At 36.3% G+C, this 18,352-nt stretch overlaps 1 protein-coding gene across 2 annotated transcripts in view; it reads right to left on the bottom strand.

Annotated features, from left to right (window-relative positions):
• The window catches only part of BIVM (basic, immunoglobulin-like variable motif containing), a 41,939-nt gene extending 23,677 nt beyond the window's left edge, over positions 1–18,262 (bottom strand). For both annotated transcript variants that reach the window (XM_027866445.1, XM_027866446.1), the window contains exons 1-6: positions 18,184–18,262; positions 9,921–10,501; positions 7,148–7,274; positions 4,146–4,241; positions 3,425–3,529; positions 1,866–1,960 (exon numbers count right to left, since the gene is read on the bottom strand). In XM_027866445.1, the coding sequence (XP_027722246.1) occupies positions 1,866–1,960; positions 3,425–3,529; positions 4,146–4,241; positions 7,148–7,274; positions 9,921–10,401 (904 nt within the window). In that variant the 5' untranslated portion in view covers positions 10,402–10,501; positions 18,184–18,262. The remainder of the gene's footprint in view (positions 1–1,865; positions 1,961–3,424; positions 3,530–4,145; positions 4,242–7,147; positions 7,275–9,920; positions 10,502–18,183) is intronic.
• Positions 18,263–18,352: the final 90 nt, after the last annotated feature.

Here is an 18,352-nt window from a genome sequence, read left to right as displayed (position 1 = left end):
TGTGACTGAACTATAGATGGCTATTGTACAAATAAGGAGGGGCTTGGTAAGCTATCTAAAAATAGTTAGAAACAGGAAACATCAAATGTATTGCTTATTGTGAATATAAAAGGGAATAAAATTAGGTATGAACAGAAAAAAGAAGATAAATTTTGATTAGGTACCTCTATAGTGAAATCTATTCATCTCTAGAAATGTGTTCTAAGGGGGGAAAAATATATATAGATAGATAGATAGATAGATAGATAGATACACAAACCTACACTCTAGAGAATAAGCCTACCCATAATCACATATATTTGAATTCTAAAATATCTTCCTTTTTTCCTGTTTGCCCATAAAATTAATGTGAAAAAGATTACTGAAAATATTTTAAACAGTATATTTTGACTAAGGTAAATATTAATTTTAGAATAAAAGTATTATGGTACACAAACTCAAACATTTATGATGATGAATATAAATTCTTTAGGCTTGCCCCCTTCATCCTTCCCTTAACTCATCTGAGACTGTTTTCTGAGAAATGGACCAATCTTGAAAACCTAAGGTCAAAAGGGAAACTGGATTATTACCCACCTTGGATTTAAGAAGAGATATCATTAGCCCCTGCAGTTCAAGTTGCCTTTTCATGCCTTGGGAAATTCTACTTCCTGGAATAATTAACCAGACTGATGGCATAACAACAGCTAAGACTTCTATAGCATTTCATATACATTATCTCATTTGATCCTCACAATAATCCTGTGAAATTTAATATTATTCCCATTTTTACAAATAAGGAACTGAAGCCCATCCAGGTTAAATGACTTGCCAAATCTACCCAGATTGCAAATGGCAGTTGGGGCTTAATAAACCCAGAATTTATGATTCTGTAGTTGATATTCTTTTAACTACAACATAGCTGTCCCTGCCAAAATTCAAATAACTACTTGGGTAAAATAAAATGGCTTGTGGGGGGGGGGGGGGTGTTATGCAATTTGATAAGTCTATCTGTGACTGCTGAGTGGCAATCACAAGATTTTCAGCTCTCCTGTCTTCCAGATTTCAGAATGTTATTCCTATAGACATATTTGATTTCCAAAGAAGAATTAACAGGGTTTCTTTCCCGCCCCTCCCTTGTTTTGGCATCTGGCCAAGATTGAAAATAACAAGCCTCTACATGCTTTAAATGACTCTTTGACTAGGTTTACAAAGCACTAAGGAAAGGGGGTGGAAGTCTAGGGGGGAAAGCAAAGTATTTATCTGCTGAATTTGGACAGTGTAGATGTGGAGCCTATGACAAAAACAACAAAAAACTATATGAGTGAATTATCCGCATGGGTCGTCTATACTGGCCAAATTAAGCAGACAATTGTTCAGACTTTTATTTCTTTGCCATTATGGAATGGGGTGGGGGGGGGGAAGGATGCTTTCTTTTTTAAGTATGTAATATGTACAAACAATTTTATACCATTTAGGCCTACCTAAATAATACCATTTTGTGACTTTCCTTTGAGTCAACAGCCGTTTGGGCCTTTCTTTCAGAAGAGTCAATTAAGAGACACAGTACTTAATCTAGCACACTTTAGTGCAAAGATCTCTAGATATGGAGTCAGAGAACCTGGGTGCATATCCTAGCTTTGGAACTTACTGCATAAACCCGGGCAAGTTTCTTAATTTCTCTATGCCTCACTTTCCTCATCTATAAAATAAGAGTTGGATTATATGGCCTCTAAGGTCCTTTTTAGCTCTAAATCTAAGATACTAAGCTGTCTATTAAAAAATTAATAAATTAACCTTTAACTTTGGTCACTAGTATAAGAAGTTACTCAAAATATGCTAAAAGGAAAAAAAAAAACACAGTCAATTGACAATGTTATACTTACCAGTTTCTCCTGCTGTTTTATTCTTTCCATGAGGTTTATAGAGAACATAAGAACAGCCTTTTACATGGAAGTGGTCATTAATTTGTCTAAACCATCTGAAAAGCAAGAAGACTTATTACGGGACAGTTTTTTTGAAGAAAACAACCACCACAAATTCAAATGAAACTTTGAAAGTCAAAAATATAACATTTAATATAATAAAAATATTTACATTCAAATAAAATATGTGCCTTGCTATCAAGTAAACATCCTGCAGTATTAATACATGTAAAAATAAATATATAATTTTGTACCTCCTTTTCCATTTGGCCAAAAACAAACAAATAAATAAATATATATAACTAGAAACAAAGTAGGTGTCCACTGACTGGGTAATAGCAGGGAGGGGAAACTACAATATATGAATGTTATATTATTGTACAGTAAGAAATGAATAATAGAAATAATTCAGAGAAACGTGGGAAGATTTCTATGAACTGATGCATTGATGTGAGAGAACAACGTACAAAATGGCTACAACAACATAAATGAAAAGATCATTAAAAGCAAATTGAACTCTAAGTTACTGAAAAAGCAATTAAGGTCTCAGAGAACAGATAATGAAACCTACTTCCCTCATCCTCACAGGAGGGAGGCAGAGGCCTACTAAGGACAGAATACTATACATACATATTGTCAAATGTGGTTACTGTATCTTGTGTTTGGTTTAACATTTTACTTTCTCATAAAAGAAGGTTTAATCTTGGGGGAATTTGCAAACTGACTATAATATAAAGACAAAAAACAGCAATAAAATCTGTCAAGAATTAAAATAAAAATTAGGATCTATGATTTAAAGTTAGAAGTTATCCTGTTACATATAGTTTGCTTTAACTTGCATAAACTGATGCAAGGTGAAGTGAACAGAACCAAGAGGATAATTTATATAATAATACTTTTGTCAAGACAAATAGCTTTGGAAGACTAAGAAACTTTGATCAATGTAATGACCAAGAAGTCTCATGATGAAACATGCTACCCACTTCCTGAGAGAGAGGTGATGGACTCAGAGTTCAAAATGAAGGAGTGTGTATATGTGTAGTCACATATACAGTTTATATGTGTGTATATACATATACATGTATATTCACACACATATGCATATATACATGTGTATTCAGACACACATGAATGAGATGGCCAACAGAAGGATTTGTTTTGTTTAACATTGCATGTTTGCAACAGGTTTTGTTTTTCTTGCTTCTCAGTGGGGCTGGAGAGCTGGGGGAGAAGATGTGGGGAAGAAGGTTCAGAGCTGAAAATAAAATTGAATTTTCACTCAGGCTGCTACATACCTCATTAATATGGTATACTTGGGGTATGGCCAACTCATGAATTTGTTTTGCATGTTTGTATATATACATGTTTGTAACAGATTCTGTTTTTCTTGCTTTCTTAGTGAGGGATAGGGTCTGTAGAGGGATGGGTGTGTGTGTGTGTGTGTGTGTGTGTGTGTGTGTGTGTAGAATTCAGATCTGAAAACAAAATAAAATTGAATTTTCACAAAGATGATTTCATACCTCATTAATGTGGTATTTCCAGTAAAAGGACCAAACCGAATATCTTCAAATGGGGGTTGAAAGCCCAAAATGTGCAAAGCCTCTTCTTGAGTAACAGGTGGAAGGCTACAAGAAAAGCATAATTTATAATACACATATATTTCTATAATAACAACAATATTGTCAAGACAAATAGCTTTGAAAGACTGAAGAACTCTGATCAATGTAACAACCAACCACAATTCCAGCTAAATAGATTTATAGATATCCAAAACAAAAATAAACACTTTAACAAAGACAAAGACAAATTATCACAGAAATACAACTTTAAAATAAAGTCTCAGTTGGGAGAGGCAGCACATGCCAATACCCCCTGCTTCCAGGGAGACTAAAGCTGGCAGATAACTTGAGCTGGAGAGTTCTGAGCTTCTGTGAGCTAAGCCAATCAGGTGTTCATGCTAAGACTAGCACCAAATAGGTGAGTCCATCTCAACTGGGGGTTACCAAGTGGCCAAAGAGAGGCAGACACGCACAAGTCAGAAATGGAATATGTCAAAATTCCTGTGCCAATCATTAGTGACATTTGACTCACAAGCCCTTCTACTTTCAGCCAGTGTGAGATGAAGAGACCCAGTATTAAGGGGGGAAATGCATATCTAATCATAGGCTAAGTAGATGTCTTAAGTCAAGTTCAAAAAGCATTTGGGGGAACACTGTATATCAATGAATATGTATGACTTACTTTCCAGCTCCCATTGTGCTATACAAGAAATTCCAACAAGATATCAATGAAGAGATACCACAGGAAGTCTTATACTGAGGTCGACTGATGCAGTACCTGAGAAGAGAATAGCTTGTTTTGGTTATTTGAATACAAGCTATGCAAATGGATAATTTATCAAAGTTCATGTGTTAATTGCAGGTTTCAGTTTATGAAATATCAATCAGTCAATAAGCATTTATTAAGTACCTACCATTTGCCAGGCACTGTACTAGGGACACAAAAAACGAATGAATCAATCTCTGTTTTCAAGAGGTTTAAATATCAATCAGGAAATCAACAGTTTCATATGTAAATATATACTCAAATATAAAAAGAATAAATACAAAGTAGTTGTTAAATACAAAGTAATTTGGGAAGGAAGGCAATAATAGCTGGGAGAACAGGAAAAATTTTCACATAAAAGCTTGTTTAAGCTGTGTTTTGAAAGGAGAGGAATTTTACAAGGCAAAGATAAGGAGGAAGGGAATTTTAAGCATAAGGAACAGCCAATGCAAAAACAGAGAGTGAAGGTGAAAAGTTGGAGGTCAAGAGAGGAGGATAAATAAATCTGAGACTGAGATAACTCCATCTTCCATCAGCATTTTCAATGGCTATTCCCTGTAGAAGGAATGCTCTCTTTCCTCACCTCCTTCACCTCCTGACTTCCCTAGCTTCCTTCACCACTCTTTTCAGATATCATTTTCTGAAAGACGCCTTTCTCAATTCATTCCACCCCCCACCCACATCCCTACTGCTAGAAGGCACTGCTAGTGCCTTCTCTCTGAGATATCTTCCATCTACTCTGTATATAGCTTGTATGTTCGTGTTTGTTTCGAGTTGTCTCTTATTAGAATATGGGCTCCTCAAAAGTAAGGACTGTTTTTGTCTTTCTTTCTATCCCCAGCACTTATAGTGTCTGACATGCGGTGAGTACATAATAAATGTTTGGTGACTGACTGACTGACTTGCTCAAGACCATACAAGTGCTAAGTAAAGGAGCTGGGGTTAGAACCCAGGTCTATAGATTTCTAGAGTCCTGTGTTCTTTCTACTTTACTACTCTTCTCAATCCTTCAGTGGCCCCTTGAGATCTCTAATGGGGCACTCCCTCCATGATTATTTAGATCATAACCCATATACATCTCATCCCGTAAGATTCTTATCCATGACCCTCCAGATTTCTCAATATGAATTTGAAAGTAAGGTACAATCCCATATTTCTTCAGATTATTTCAGCTGATTGTACTTCTCTCCCATACTTTAAAAAACTTTATATACCAATGTCATAGAGTAGACATATACCAATGTGCAGAAGATATCTTTAAATCAAATATTAATAATGTGTCTACTTTATTCAAGGCACTGAGCTATGACTCATAGCACTTTAAAAGAAGCATAAAACAGGATCCCTGCTACCATACATTAAAGGGCCCTTAGAGATCATCTAGTCCAATCTTCACATTTAAAAAAAAAAAAGAGGAAATTGAAGGTCAGAAATGTTAACTGACTTGTCCAAGGTCACAGAGCTTGTTAGTAGCAGACACAAAACTAAAAGCCAGGATTCCTATTCCAATGTCCTTTTTCCAACACCTCAAGGAATTTATAATCTAATTTCTGAAAACAGAAATTTGCTTAAACAGTTCAATATAATGAAAAAGACTCAAGAAACATTGAATCTGACTCATATTATCTTTCTTACCCTGGTTATGCTCTACCAATAGGGTTACTGAACAGTGTAATTTCCCTAAAGATGGGGCAAGGAAAACAGGAAGCTTTGATAAACTGTAATTTATATTATTTTTACCATAATCATCTAGTGTTGCCTGAAAATAGAAAAATATAGAAATTCTCCAAAGAATACATGTCACACCTACTCTATATTTCAATTCTTTGATAACAAGTAGGTCGGTATTACTAACAAGATCTAAATTATGCTGCTATATGGATGCTAATGACCTGTTCTCAAAGACAGCATTATACACTTCACCCCCTATATGTAAACTTTCCATCACTCTCTTTTTCCCATAGGACAAACTCCAATCTACTTTAACTGGTATTTAAGACATTTAACAACATAGTCTTCAACTACCTCTCCAATATTCTCTTCTCACAAATGCCCTAGACAACACCAATTTGTTCCACTATTCTACAAAGCACCATACAAATTCCCACCTGGGCACCTTTGCTCACCCTCTCCTGGCCTGAAATGCCCTCTCCCTCATCTCAATTTATTTATATTCTAGCTTTCCATAAACTTCAGTTTAAATACTGCTTCCTCCATTAGCCTTCCTGCATTGCCTTGTCCTTATATTGATCACTCCCTCTCCTCAAGTCCAACACCCTCATTTTCCAGATGAAGAAACTGAGGCTGAGGGTAAGTGACTTGCCCAGCATCACAGTGCTGGTACGTGCCTGCGGTAGGATTTGAACTCAGTTTTTTTTTTTTACTCCAAGCCCACTAAATCCATTTCACTAGAAGAGACCTTAGAGGTTATTAATTCCTTTTCTCTCATTTTACAGATGAGGAAACTAAGGTCTAGAGATTAAGTGACTTGACCAAAGAAGTAAAAATAGGATTTGAACTTAAGTATATTTTATGTATCCTTTTTTTTTTTTTTTTTTGTTGCTTTTTGGTGAGGCAATCAGGGTTAGGTGACTTGCCCATGGTCACACAACTAGTGAGTGTCAAGTGTCTGAGGCTGAATTTGAACTCAGGTCCTTCTGACTCCAAGGCTGGAACCTTGTCCACTGCACCATCTAACTGCCCCTGTTGAGTATCTTTTATGTATATTTTCTGTCTCTACAATCAAACTGCAAGTCCCATGAGGACAGGCACTATTTTACACTTCTTTGTATCTTCATCTCCCTACATGTAAAATAGGCACTAACCATATTAGCACTGAAATTTCATATAAATTAGTAACAAACATGTTTAAGTCAAAGATGATTTTAACTGTTTAATAGCTGCCATTAAAATACTACCATCGCCTGAGGTCTAATACTTTCCGCTGCTTCATATCTTCAAGAGTAGAATACTGAGGACACTCCTTGTTATATTTTCCCTTTTTTTCGGAAGTCTTTTTTTTGGAAATTTGTTTCTTCACATTGCCTGAAAAAGGAAATCTTGGAATTACTATTTCATAGTATGTTCCAATTACAATCACTTCCAAATGTACAGTAAAAATCATTTTGTCAATATCATTAAAAATTATAATGTCTAACATTTTTAAATAACTAATTTATTTCTAGGAATGTGCCCTTGCTACAAAAAGAAATTCCTAACTGAAATGTAAAAAATGTCTCTTTTCCAGAGCCTCAAATTTCTGTTATTCAGCTTATAAATTATCTACCAAACTTAGTCACATTTGGAAAGTGAGATAACCATTTGGCAATATTGTTTAAATTGTCTTTTAAAAATCATTTTACTTATACAATCATAAGATTATATTTTGTAATAAAACCATTAAAAGCATTAAGGTAATATCAGAAAAAGTACTATTTTTGAAAACTTCATTCCACAGACTTTTAAAAATAATTACATATATAGAATGTTTAAAAATATCATTGGCTCCAGGACTAGAGGCAAAAATATTTGTAACCTTCACATAGACCTACAAATCAATAAAATCCTAATTTTATTGAAATTCTACTTAAATTCATGATAATAACTGACATTATATTCCACTTTAAAGATTATAAGGCACTTTATAAACAATGTTTCATTTGGGCCTCATAACAACTTATGAGTTACATGCAACAGATTTTATTGTCCCCATTTTATTAATGAAAACCCTGGGACTGAGAGATGTTCTATTTGCTTATGCTCACAAAGTTAGTAAGTATCAGAAACAGGATTTGAACGTAGGCCTTCTGGATTGCAAACTTAGTACTTTATTTAAAAATAAATAAGCTGAAATAATTGAATAGATTAAATATTTTAAAATATTCTATTATGTCTTGTGTTTTTCTTTATCTAAATAAAATATGCATTATTTTATTGATCTCAATTACCTACAAGCTAGTATATTTCTTATCATTAGTCTTTTCAGGGAGTTTGTGGGTACAGCAGGTCCAGAACTGTGATTGTACTAGTACAAGAGACTCCTAGCGTAGAATTTTCTCCCGTGATTTAGTTCAGCAATCATCTGTTACTTACAGTCTTCCATGGTTGCCTGGGGGTACTTAGAAGTGCCTTGTACATAGTTATATAGCTAGTATGCGTCAGAGGCAGAATATGAACCCAGGGCTTCATGACCATGTGATTCTATCCACTGATCAGTCTTTTAGCAATCTTGAAATGTAAATATTCAGACATGTACTAAGAGAAAAACCAGCAAAACACTGGGCATCAACTTTAATCCACATTAGCACACTTGTTCTATACTGTAACCATCTGTAATGCAGCCAACTATTGGCTAGAATTATATCTGTTATTGTTAGAAAGGGAATTTTGTTATTCTAGATGAAATTCTGTGATAATGAAAACTTTAAGAACAGGGAACAAATTTTCCCCTTGAATCATTTCTTCTGATCCTTCTCAGATAGAGCTTAATTTTTCACAGGGCTTAACTACTAACGGCAAAACATTACCAAAACTTCTTATGCCAAATTGGATACTTATCTCTCTGACTCTTGGTTCCTTCATATGTAAAAAGTAAACATTGGACTACATCATCTCCAGGGTCCCTTTTACTCATTATAGCCCATGATTCAGTGGATATTTTCCCCCTTTTAGCTGTGAGACTTGGTTTCCATTACCACAGAGAAATGAAAACCTATCTTCTGCCATGTTTCCTGGGTTTCCAATCATCTTTCAATCACTTAAAAAAAATGGATCTGGGATCTGACAGGCAAGAGATCTAAGACCAAAGTACAGGGCTATGCGTAGCCAATCTCAATCCCCCCAATCATAGCTCAAATAGGCCTACACAGCTGTTTGTGTTCATATGTTACCTCTCTTCCTTAGCATTTAATCCTATAATCTTCATGAGACAAAAGTCTGTCATATATTCCAAATGAGCATACGCCACGAAGTCCAAGCATCCTAACTTAGTAGTGAGCAGGCTCAAAGCCTCAACTGCATTCAGTGTTGTAGGAGGCAATTGGGGCCATTTAGACTACTAGATATTCTTGGGGTGGATGACGATAGGAAGAAAGATGCAGGAGAGTATACCACAAACTAATCCTGATACCAAATCCCTACTTTTCCCCTCTACCTCAATCCCGCCCACCCCAGCCACCTGACTAACTGAAGGAAAAAGGAGCAGAGATGGCATTATAAAGCACTTTAAGCTTTAGAAGCTCTTTCCTCATAATGACAATCAGGTTGGTAGACCTGGGTTCTAATTTTAACTTAGCCACTGGTTTGCAGAGTGAAGCAGGGCAATTCATTTAACTTATTTTAGTGTCAGTTTGCTCATTTGTAACAGGAGCATAAAACTATACATTCCAAACACCATCCCCACTGTTAATGTATGTAAAGACTCTGAAAACTTGAATATACAACACAGAGGGTGTTACAATACAAATCTGAATGTATAAAGGAAATATATTAATGAAATGCATTGCTTCACATTATCAAAATAGTACATAGAGCTGCTTCCAAGTCATAAAATAGGTATGCTTATTTCTTTTATTAGATAATAATTTCAGTTTTTGTATTTGGGGAGAAATAATTTAAGCCATTTATTTCTCTAAGTATGTCCTTATTAAAGGCCTGTGTTTTTCTTTACATTTGAATTGAGTGATTCCTTACCTGATTTGTTTTTCAAGTTTGCAGTCACTCCATTAAATTCAGACTTATCGATTTCCCAGGCAAGTGGCAGCTTGCCAAAACTATTAGATAAGCTTTCCAAGTTACTATCTTCATTGTAGATGATCTCTGAGGAACTAGTTGGGATACCAATGTATCTGGCTGAATTATTTCCAACAGCAACAGAAGTGCTATTGGCAAGGCAAGAAGAAAGAGTAGAATTTGGAGTTTTATAAATTGAGGTTGCCTGGTTGAGAAAAGCATAGTCTGAGCAGATGGCATAGATTTTTTCCCGAGTATGAGTCACTGGACAACTCCATGGATAGCGACCATCACCAGAACCCAATGGTGCTGTTGGGGCATCAGTGGAGCAGAAGGATTTGGTGGCAACTTTCAAATTCTGCTCTGGAGACTTTCTTTCAGGCTTATTAAGGTCACTGTTTCTAGAATCATTTGATCTTTCTGTGTCTACAATGTTAGGCATTGAATGAAATGGCAAAATGTTGTTTCCAGGATGATTTCTTGCAACAACTTCAACAGCCTACAGCATTTTCCAAAGATTTACATAGGGTTATTTGGAACACCTAAATAAAGAGGGCAGGACAAAGAGAGATAAATCAGCAAGCAATAATATGCCCCAAGAGAAATGAAACGTTTAGTATTAAATGATATTCACCCTTACATATAAATGACCTCTGGAGCAACTGGCAACCTCTGTTTATATTTTTTTAAAATGAAACATTATTTTGAAAATCAATCAATCAATAAGCATTTATTAAGTGCCTACTATGTGTCCATCATTGTGCTAGGTGCTAGAAAATTATTAATTATTATTTGTTTTTTGAAGGTGTAGTACTATACAAACTCAAAATATGCAAGGTGAGGTTCACAGAACTTCACTAAAATGTCTCAATCAGCAAAGTATAAATAACCTATACAGAAATATGTCACCAGAGAAGAAGCAATCATAACAGTTTAAGAAGAGGGTTGGTTTTCAAGTCCAGGCTGGTTACCTTTGGAAGAAAGTGAAAGAAAATTTAAACAAGTCATTGAATATAGGACTGGAGATAGAGAAAGAGTTCAACAGAGAACCCCTAGTGAATACAATTAAAAGTAGCTTTAGGAGAAAACCTTGCTCTGCAGGGGGCACACAACTTCGGAGCACAGACTTTCGAAGGACTCAATCTCTGCTTCACCATTCTTTGATCTTTCTAACTCTTGGCAAAACAGTAGCTCCTCCATCCTTATTTATAGAAGCACAGAATGTTGGAGCTGAAAGGAATCTGACAGGCCATGTTAGTCCAACCCCCATCCCAACCCCAAGTAGAAATAAAAATGTTGACAACCTTCAAAGACTTTATAAAAATAAAAAGTACTTTTATGAAAAATTATCAATACATACAGAAAATAACAAATATTCAAAGGATTAATGAAATACACAGAAAGGCCAGTCAAGTGGAAAGACTGTGGCCCTAGAATAAGAAAACCTTAGTTCCTGACTGTTCCCCTTACTAACTGTATGCCCTTAAGCAAATTGCTTATTTATTGGAGCCTGGGTGGGTAGAATGGCAGGTGAAAGTAGGGGCAGGGGAGGAGCAAATACCTGTTTACAGACTATCTACATGAAAGAACTTTGCAACAAAATTCATTCATTCAACAAACATATATATATATATATATATGCATACACACACACACACACACATATATATATTCCTATATAAATATAAGCTCTCATTATTTTTAGATGATTCCAAAACCCATTCTACTATTTAATTATATATATCCACCGGAAGAAAATTAATCTGCTTCAAATCCATCACACTGAATTTTAAAACTACTTTTTTTTTTATCTTAGCATCCCTTAAGCAAATGTGATGCTGTTGTTTTTTTGAGGCAAACTTTGATTTCATTGGTACAGGAACTCTAAGTATGGAATTTGTTTTTGCTGCAATAGATCAGACTTGCTCTGCACCTTATAGTGTTAGAGAGCTGCCTCATACACAGAGAGGTTAAGTCAAGTGAACAATAATTTATTAAGAGCCTACTATGTCCAGTCACTATGCTAAGGGACATGGGTAAAAAGAAAGGCAAAAGACAGTCTCTGTTCTCAAAGAGCTCATGGCCTAATAAGGGAGATAACATGCAAACAACTATGTAGAAATTAGATAAAAATAGGAGAAACTGGAAAAAATCAAGGAAGGGAAGGCATTATTAGCCTTAAGTGGGATCTAGAGAGGTTTCTTGGAGAAGATATGATCTCAGCTGGGATTTGGAGCTAAGGAAGCCAAAAGGCAGAGATAAAGGAGATATATTCAGGTGTAAGGAACAGGCAATGAAAATGCATGGAGTAGGAAGATGGAGTGCCTTGTATAAGGAATAGCAAGAAAGTCACTGGATGGAAGAGTATATGTGGTGAAGTAAGGTATAAGTAAACTGGAAAAGTAGGAGGGTATCACATTATGTTGGGCTTTTTGACTTGCCATCAGTCTCACAGTCAGTATGTCAAAGGTAAGACTTGAACCCAGATCTTCCCAAATGTATGACCAGCACTCTACCACATTACAATATATTTTTATGAAACTGTCTAATAAACATTAAATATTGTGCTTGGTATGTTTTTCTGTTAAAATTACTTTTCAAAAGATCTTAAGTATCTTAATAGAGTAAGAGTACACTTAGATGTGGTAAAAGCTTGGGGGGGAGGGCAAAATTTGAATTTTTGTTCAGTACCATGAGGAATATGGTCACAGAAGACACAAACAATGAGAGGACAATGGCAGAAGTTCACTAAAAACTGATCAGTTGAGAAAAAAAGAAGGAGAAAAAAAAGGCAAGACATAGCTAGAGGTTAGATTTCTACCTAAGCAATCACAGGTAAAAGATATGAACATTTCTCAAAATAAGAATTACAAACTATTAACCATATGAAAGAATGTTCCAAAGCACTACTAACATAAATGCAAATCAAAAACAACTCTGAGATTTCATCTTGCACCTAGAAAATTAGCACAGATGACAAAAAATAGCAACAGTCATTGTTGGAGGGGTTGTAGAAAGACATGCACAATGATACATTGTTGGCGGAGCTGTGAATTTGCCCAATCATTATGGAAAGCACTTTGGAATTATGTGAAGAGAGTGACTAAAATGCTAATAACCTTTGACCCAGATTCCACGGCAGGGCATATGGCTAAAAGAGGTCAATGACAAAAACGAAGACCCCCCTGTATACCAAAATATTCATAGTAACAATTTTTGTTGTAGCAAAGATATAGAAATAGAGATAGTCATCAATTGGGGAATGGCCTGACAATGTATATTATAATAATGTAACATTACTATCAAAAAAATCAAAACTGAATGATTGGAAATTATAATTACCAATCTTGATCCCAAAGAATAGATATTATCAGACACATCATCAAGCTTCTTTGCATAGCTGGGGATCCATGGGTATGAAACACTACTTATAGCATAAAACTTTTTTTATATGTTGGGTAATTGTGCAAAACCTTTTTTTCTTTCTTTTCATTCTATATTGTAAAGGATAATTCACGGGTGAAGGGTGAGATGTGCATGATGTCTCTCCAACAATTTTTTTAAAAACCTCACAGGCAACAAAGGCATCTTTGGTTTACATTAAAGATTTGGTAGAAATATGCTAATTATGGAGAAAATTTTTCTGCCATGAATAGATCAGACAGCCCAATGACAGGGTCCCTACCCAATGACCAGAAGTTTGCTATGGTGGTTAGCTATAGTAGTTAGCCACGAGAGTTAGCAATGAATACAATAGGGGCTCAGGTCTAACAAGTACAGAAGACAATAATAATTTTCTCTGTGCCCTTAAACTCTGTAATATGTGCTTCCTTCAGGGTCAAGTAACAGTCATATGTAAGCAAAATAAATATTAGGCTCCCTATTATAGGAGGTGAAAGGAATGTGTAACACCAATATAATAATAAGCTCATCTTAAGAATAGGGGCAGCAATAATGATCCATAAGGTCCTTCTTCTGTGGCTTTATGGAGTTTATTCATGATGAAAAGTTTTAAGTTCAATTAAAATTGCTCTAACTCCCAGTAAGAAAATTCTTAACATTTAGGTTAATTGTTAACATTTCTTCTAAATTTACATTTACATCTATCTCTTTAACCCCTGACCTCTCTGTGGTTAATGCAAAAATTCAGGTTACTGGGGATGTTTGGGTAATGAGACAGCAGATTATATTAGATTATATTCTACACCAGTAAAAGATAAGGAAAGAGAAGATCTTTTCTTGGGAAAAGGTCCTTGAGTACATGAGTACTCAAGTCAGCCTTGTTCTTCTGCTCTCATAGGCTTGTAGAGTTGCCAGTCCTCTTGAATATCCATCTCCCTTCCATATCACAGCTCAGGACTACCTTCTCATTCTCCTTTCACTGGTTGCCCCAGGGCTTACAGTTCTTGGCTTTGCTCTGTATAACTTCACTTCTCTCTCTTCCAGATATTCATATCTGGTTCTGAAATTACTCCTTCCTTTTATACAAATTCCTTTAGGAAGTGACCAAATCTCTCCCACAATGGCTCTGATCCATTCAAACAGGTCTAAGTACAGGCCCTGTTCATACTTGATTCTGATGAACAGATTTTATCAAAAAGTGTTCTTACCCAACAAAGGTAATTGCTTTTATGTGGATGGAAAATCAATGGAGTCTCATTTCAAAGGAAAAACAAAAAAGAAAAAAAAAAGGATTTCAAGATGTAAAAGAGAATCCTAACCTATGTCAGGAGATTGGAGTATAGAAGAATATATCCCTTAAAAGGAAAAGAAATAGGACTATTAAACCTTTGGAGCTGAACACTTAGATAGATATACACTTCCTATAGACAACAGAGCTGTACCCACTCGAGAGAAGGTAGCCATTCAGGAAGGAATAAGATGAGGATTCATATGGAGAATCTGGAGTGAGGCCACCCAGTATCAGAAAAAAGATAAGTTGAAATAGATGGTGACTCTATTGAGAGGCACCGAGGGAGCCATGTTGACCTGACCTCATCAATGAGAAAGCACACTGTCTTCCTGAGACTTGTATCTGGGACATGACAGTCTCACAAGACTTGCCGAACCTAATGACCAGTATTCAATTTTAGTGATTCCCATGGGAACAAACAGTGAGAAGACAGGAGACCATGCCAGTGAAGGAATTAGGTATGTTTAATCTTGAAAAGAAAAGACTTGGAGTAGGTGTTATAATTGCTATATTCAAATATTTCTATCATATAAAAGCAGGATAAAACTTATTCTACTTAGCTCCAGAAGCAAAACTAGGAACAATAATGACATTACAACCAGGAAATCTTCACCTAGACGTAAGAAACAGCTTTGTAATAATTAGAGCTCTCCAAAAATCTCAGGAATGGATGCCCCTGATACCGATCCCTAGAGGTCTTCAATTAGAAGTATGCTAATCATCATTGGAGATAGTAGAGAGAAGACTCCTATTGATATTTGCTTTGGACAAGATGGCTCCTGAGGTGCCTTTAACTGAACTTGTGTGATACTTTCAATATGGAATGAGAGCAATTCAGAGGTTAAAATAGTTTAAGAAGTATTATTGTCTTTAGTTAATTCTCTAATTCTATTAAAAACAATGGATATCCTCAAAATCAAACAGTAAACTCTGGATGGGATTGATAATGCAATCCAGAGATTATTGAGAACCAGATTCTTCTCATCCTCATATTTGCCTCGTCCATCAACAGCTCCATTGGAGGAAGGGAAGTGTATTAAATACCAATCATGTTTGTACTTGTTACCAGCTCTGGTCTAGCAGGGGAAAGTTGAAAACTCTGCTTCATCTAAGATTTAAGTGTTATGTGTAGAGTTCTACTAACCATGAAGTCCCTGTTCTTCCTTATTACAAACAATATAAAATCAACTGTGAAATTAAAGCTTTAGGTGAATATATGTGTAAATGTACATAAATATATACATACATGCATGCATATGTATACATGTTTCTATATATGTGTGTAAATACACGACTTTTTCTTGCAATTTGAAGCCTAAGAGAAAGCATTCTAGAAGAAGACAGGGAGATCACTCTTTTATCTCTTTCCTAACATTAATATGCTGTTCAAGTAACATGATGCCTTATTTTCCTAATAATTGAAGCTTCTTCTTCTAAATGTCAGAAGAAAAAAAAACTTGACCATCATGGATGGAAGACTTTCTAAAACTTATTACATATTTTTCTTCTCACATATAACACACTGAACATAATTAAAACTTTTCTTCAATACTCAAGGTCATACAATGAGTATCAATTATTTTACAGCACTGTAATACAGTGATTCAGGGGCTACTGAAGTATGTTGAGCAGCTTGTCTCAGACTGCTATTTTTTTTTTTGGAAAATTTTGTCTGCTTTTATAATATTCAGTCTCTTTCTTCAGTCTCAGTTTAAGTACAATATGATTTTCTTGATCCCCAAGGTGTTAATACCCTCCCCCTAAATTTGGTAGAATTATGCTAATTAGAGGGGGAAATTTTTCAACCACAGATAAGATCCAAATCAGACATTCTAATACTTTTATTTAATATTGGCATGTTTCTGTACATGTTGTTTATCCCCAGTAAAGAGTAATTCCTTAAAGGTATAGGTGTTTTATTTTTTGTATTTGTATCCCCATTACCTAGCATAGGCCTTTAACAGTTGGCACTGATAGATAATGAATGAATGAATGAATGAATGTATGAAATGGTCAAGCAATAATTTCTCCCTTATTAGTGCTATCAGTGTGATATCTCTAGACAGTCCTCCTAATTTGCTGTTTGAAATCTGACATGGACTATGAAAACAAATAACTAAGGTTTTTAGAATTGTACCTAAAATAAGAGTAAAGAGTTTCTTATTGAAATCTCCCAAAGTTAATGAACTTGGAGTAGGGAGACTTGGGTTCAAATCCAGATCTGATACTTACTAGCTCTGGAAGCAAGTCACTTAACCTCTATGAGCTATAGTTTCCTCACATTTTACACAGCCATAAAAATATTTTTGTTAGCTACCTAATGGAGAGGTTTTGAGGAAAATTCTTTGTAAACAAGAAAGCACTTTATAAATGTATTATTGTTATTATTAACCTTATCACATCTATTTAGGCTTTTCTGAAGCTTCCTCCCCTTTATTTATCAAGAGCACTCCGAACAGGTTGCCAGATAACTGGTAATGGCAGACGTTGCTGTTTAAGAGTTAATGAAATGCATCTAAACCCTGTGAGCTCAGTTCTGGTTTCTTCTAAAAGAAAGCTCTTCATAATTTATTTATAAACACGTTTATAAGAAGTGCTCCTCACCTTAGGCATTAGAGTCATTCCTGAAAAGTTGTATATAAACTGAACCTCAGATGAATATTTTAAAAGCAGGAGTTTCCTGCTTAAAAGAATCATATTAAAACCAGTAAAAAACAAACAAAAAAAGCCTTTGCAAAGCAGAAAACCACCTAATTTGTTGCTGCTGTTTTGTGAACTATGGTTGTTAGGTATCGAGTTTAAAAAGGGGAATGCACTCTTATTAGTGCACCCATTTTACACAGGGGGAAACTGAGGCATTGGGCAGTTAAATGACTTTATCAAGGTCAAATATCAGGTCAACAGCAGAGCCAGGACTAGACCGTAGATTGCCTCTCTCTGTAATGTTAGTCCCATCAAGACAATAACTAACCACAGGGCTACAGCCAGCATTCCTCCCCTCTATTAATCTTCCCCTGTCGGTACACCTCAGCTTTCATCTATCCTTAAGGCCATATTCCTTCCTCCCCCTCCTCCTTCCTAACCCAGAGCCCGAGCTCAGGATCTCCAGGACGAAGCCTGGCCTGCCTAGCTGACCTCTAAGGTCTCTTCCAACGCTATGATCCTGCTAAGGGCACACAAGGGACAAGCATCCTGACTGCTTGGAGCGCCATCGGGAGGAGGAGGTGGCCTGAGGACCAGGCACTGCTTTCCCTCTCTTTTTGTGCAGCTCAGGGACCCGGTGTCTGCTCCCTTGACTCAATCTCCAAGCTACGGGGGAGGGAAGTAGGGCAGGAGGGTAGGAGACTTAGGATCGTCACTCTCGGACCTTGTCTCTGGGTCGAAGTGGCACCGCGACAGGGCAGTGTTGCTAGCCCCTTTGGGTCTGGCGACGGCTAAGGGCTCGCACAGCAGGGCCTCGGCGAGGGGAAGATGCGAGCTAGGAGAGAGATAGCCCCGGGACCGGCCGCATGCACGCACGCACTCACTCACCCAGGGCAGCTGCAGAGCCAGAGCAGCTTCGCGGTTCCAGCCCCAGCTAGCCCCGTCTCCCTCCCCTACTGAGATGTGGTTTCTACCTCCCCGGGGTTGGCCAAGTAAGAGAAGGGGTGGAGAAAGGCACAGCCTGTCAGAGGATGCAAAGATAGACCGCCCAGTCTCC

The sequence above is a fragment of the Vombatus ursinus genome, unplaced genomic scaffold, assembly GCF_900497805.2.
Source record: "Vombatus ursinus unplaced genomic scaffold, bare-nosed wombat genome assembly UNPS02014781.1, whole genome shotgun sequence".
Classification (NCBI taxonomy): domain Eukaryota; kingdom Metazoa; phylum Chordata; class Mammalia; order Diprotodontia; family Vombatidae; genus Vombatus; species Vombatus ursinus.
The sequence above is the reverse complement of the archived record's forward strand: the minus strand, read 5'-3'. Positions and strand labels throughout refer to the sequence as shown.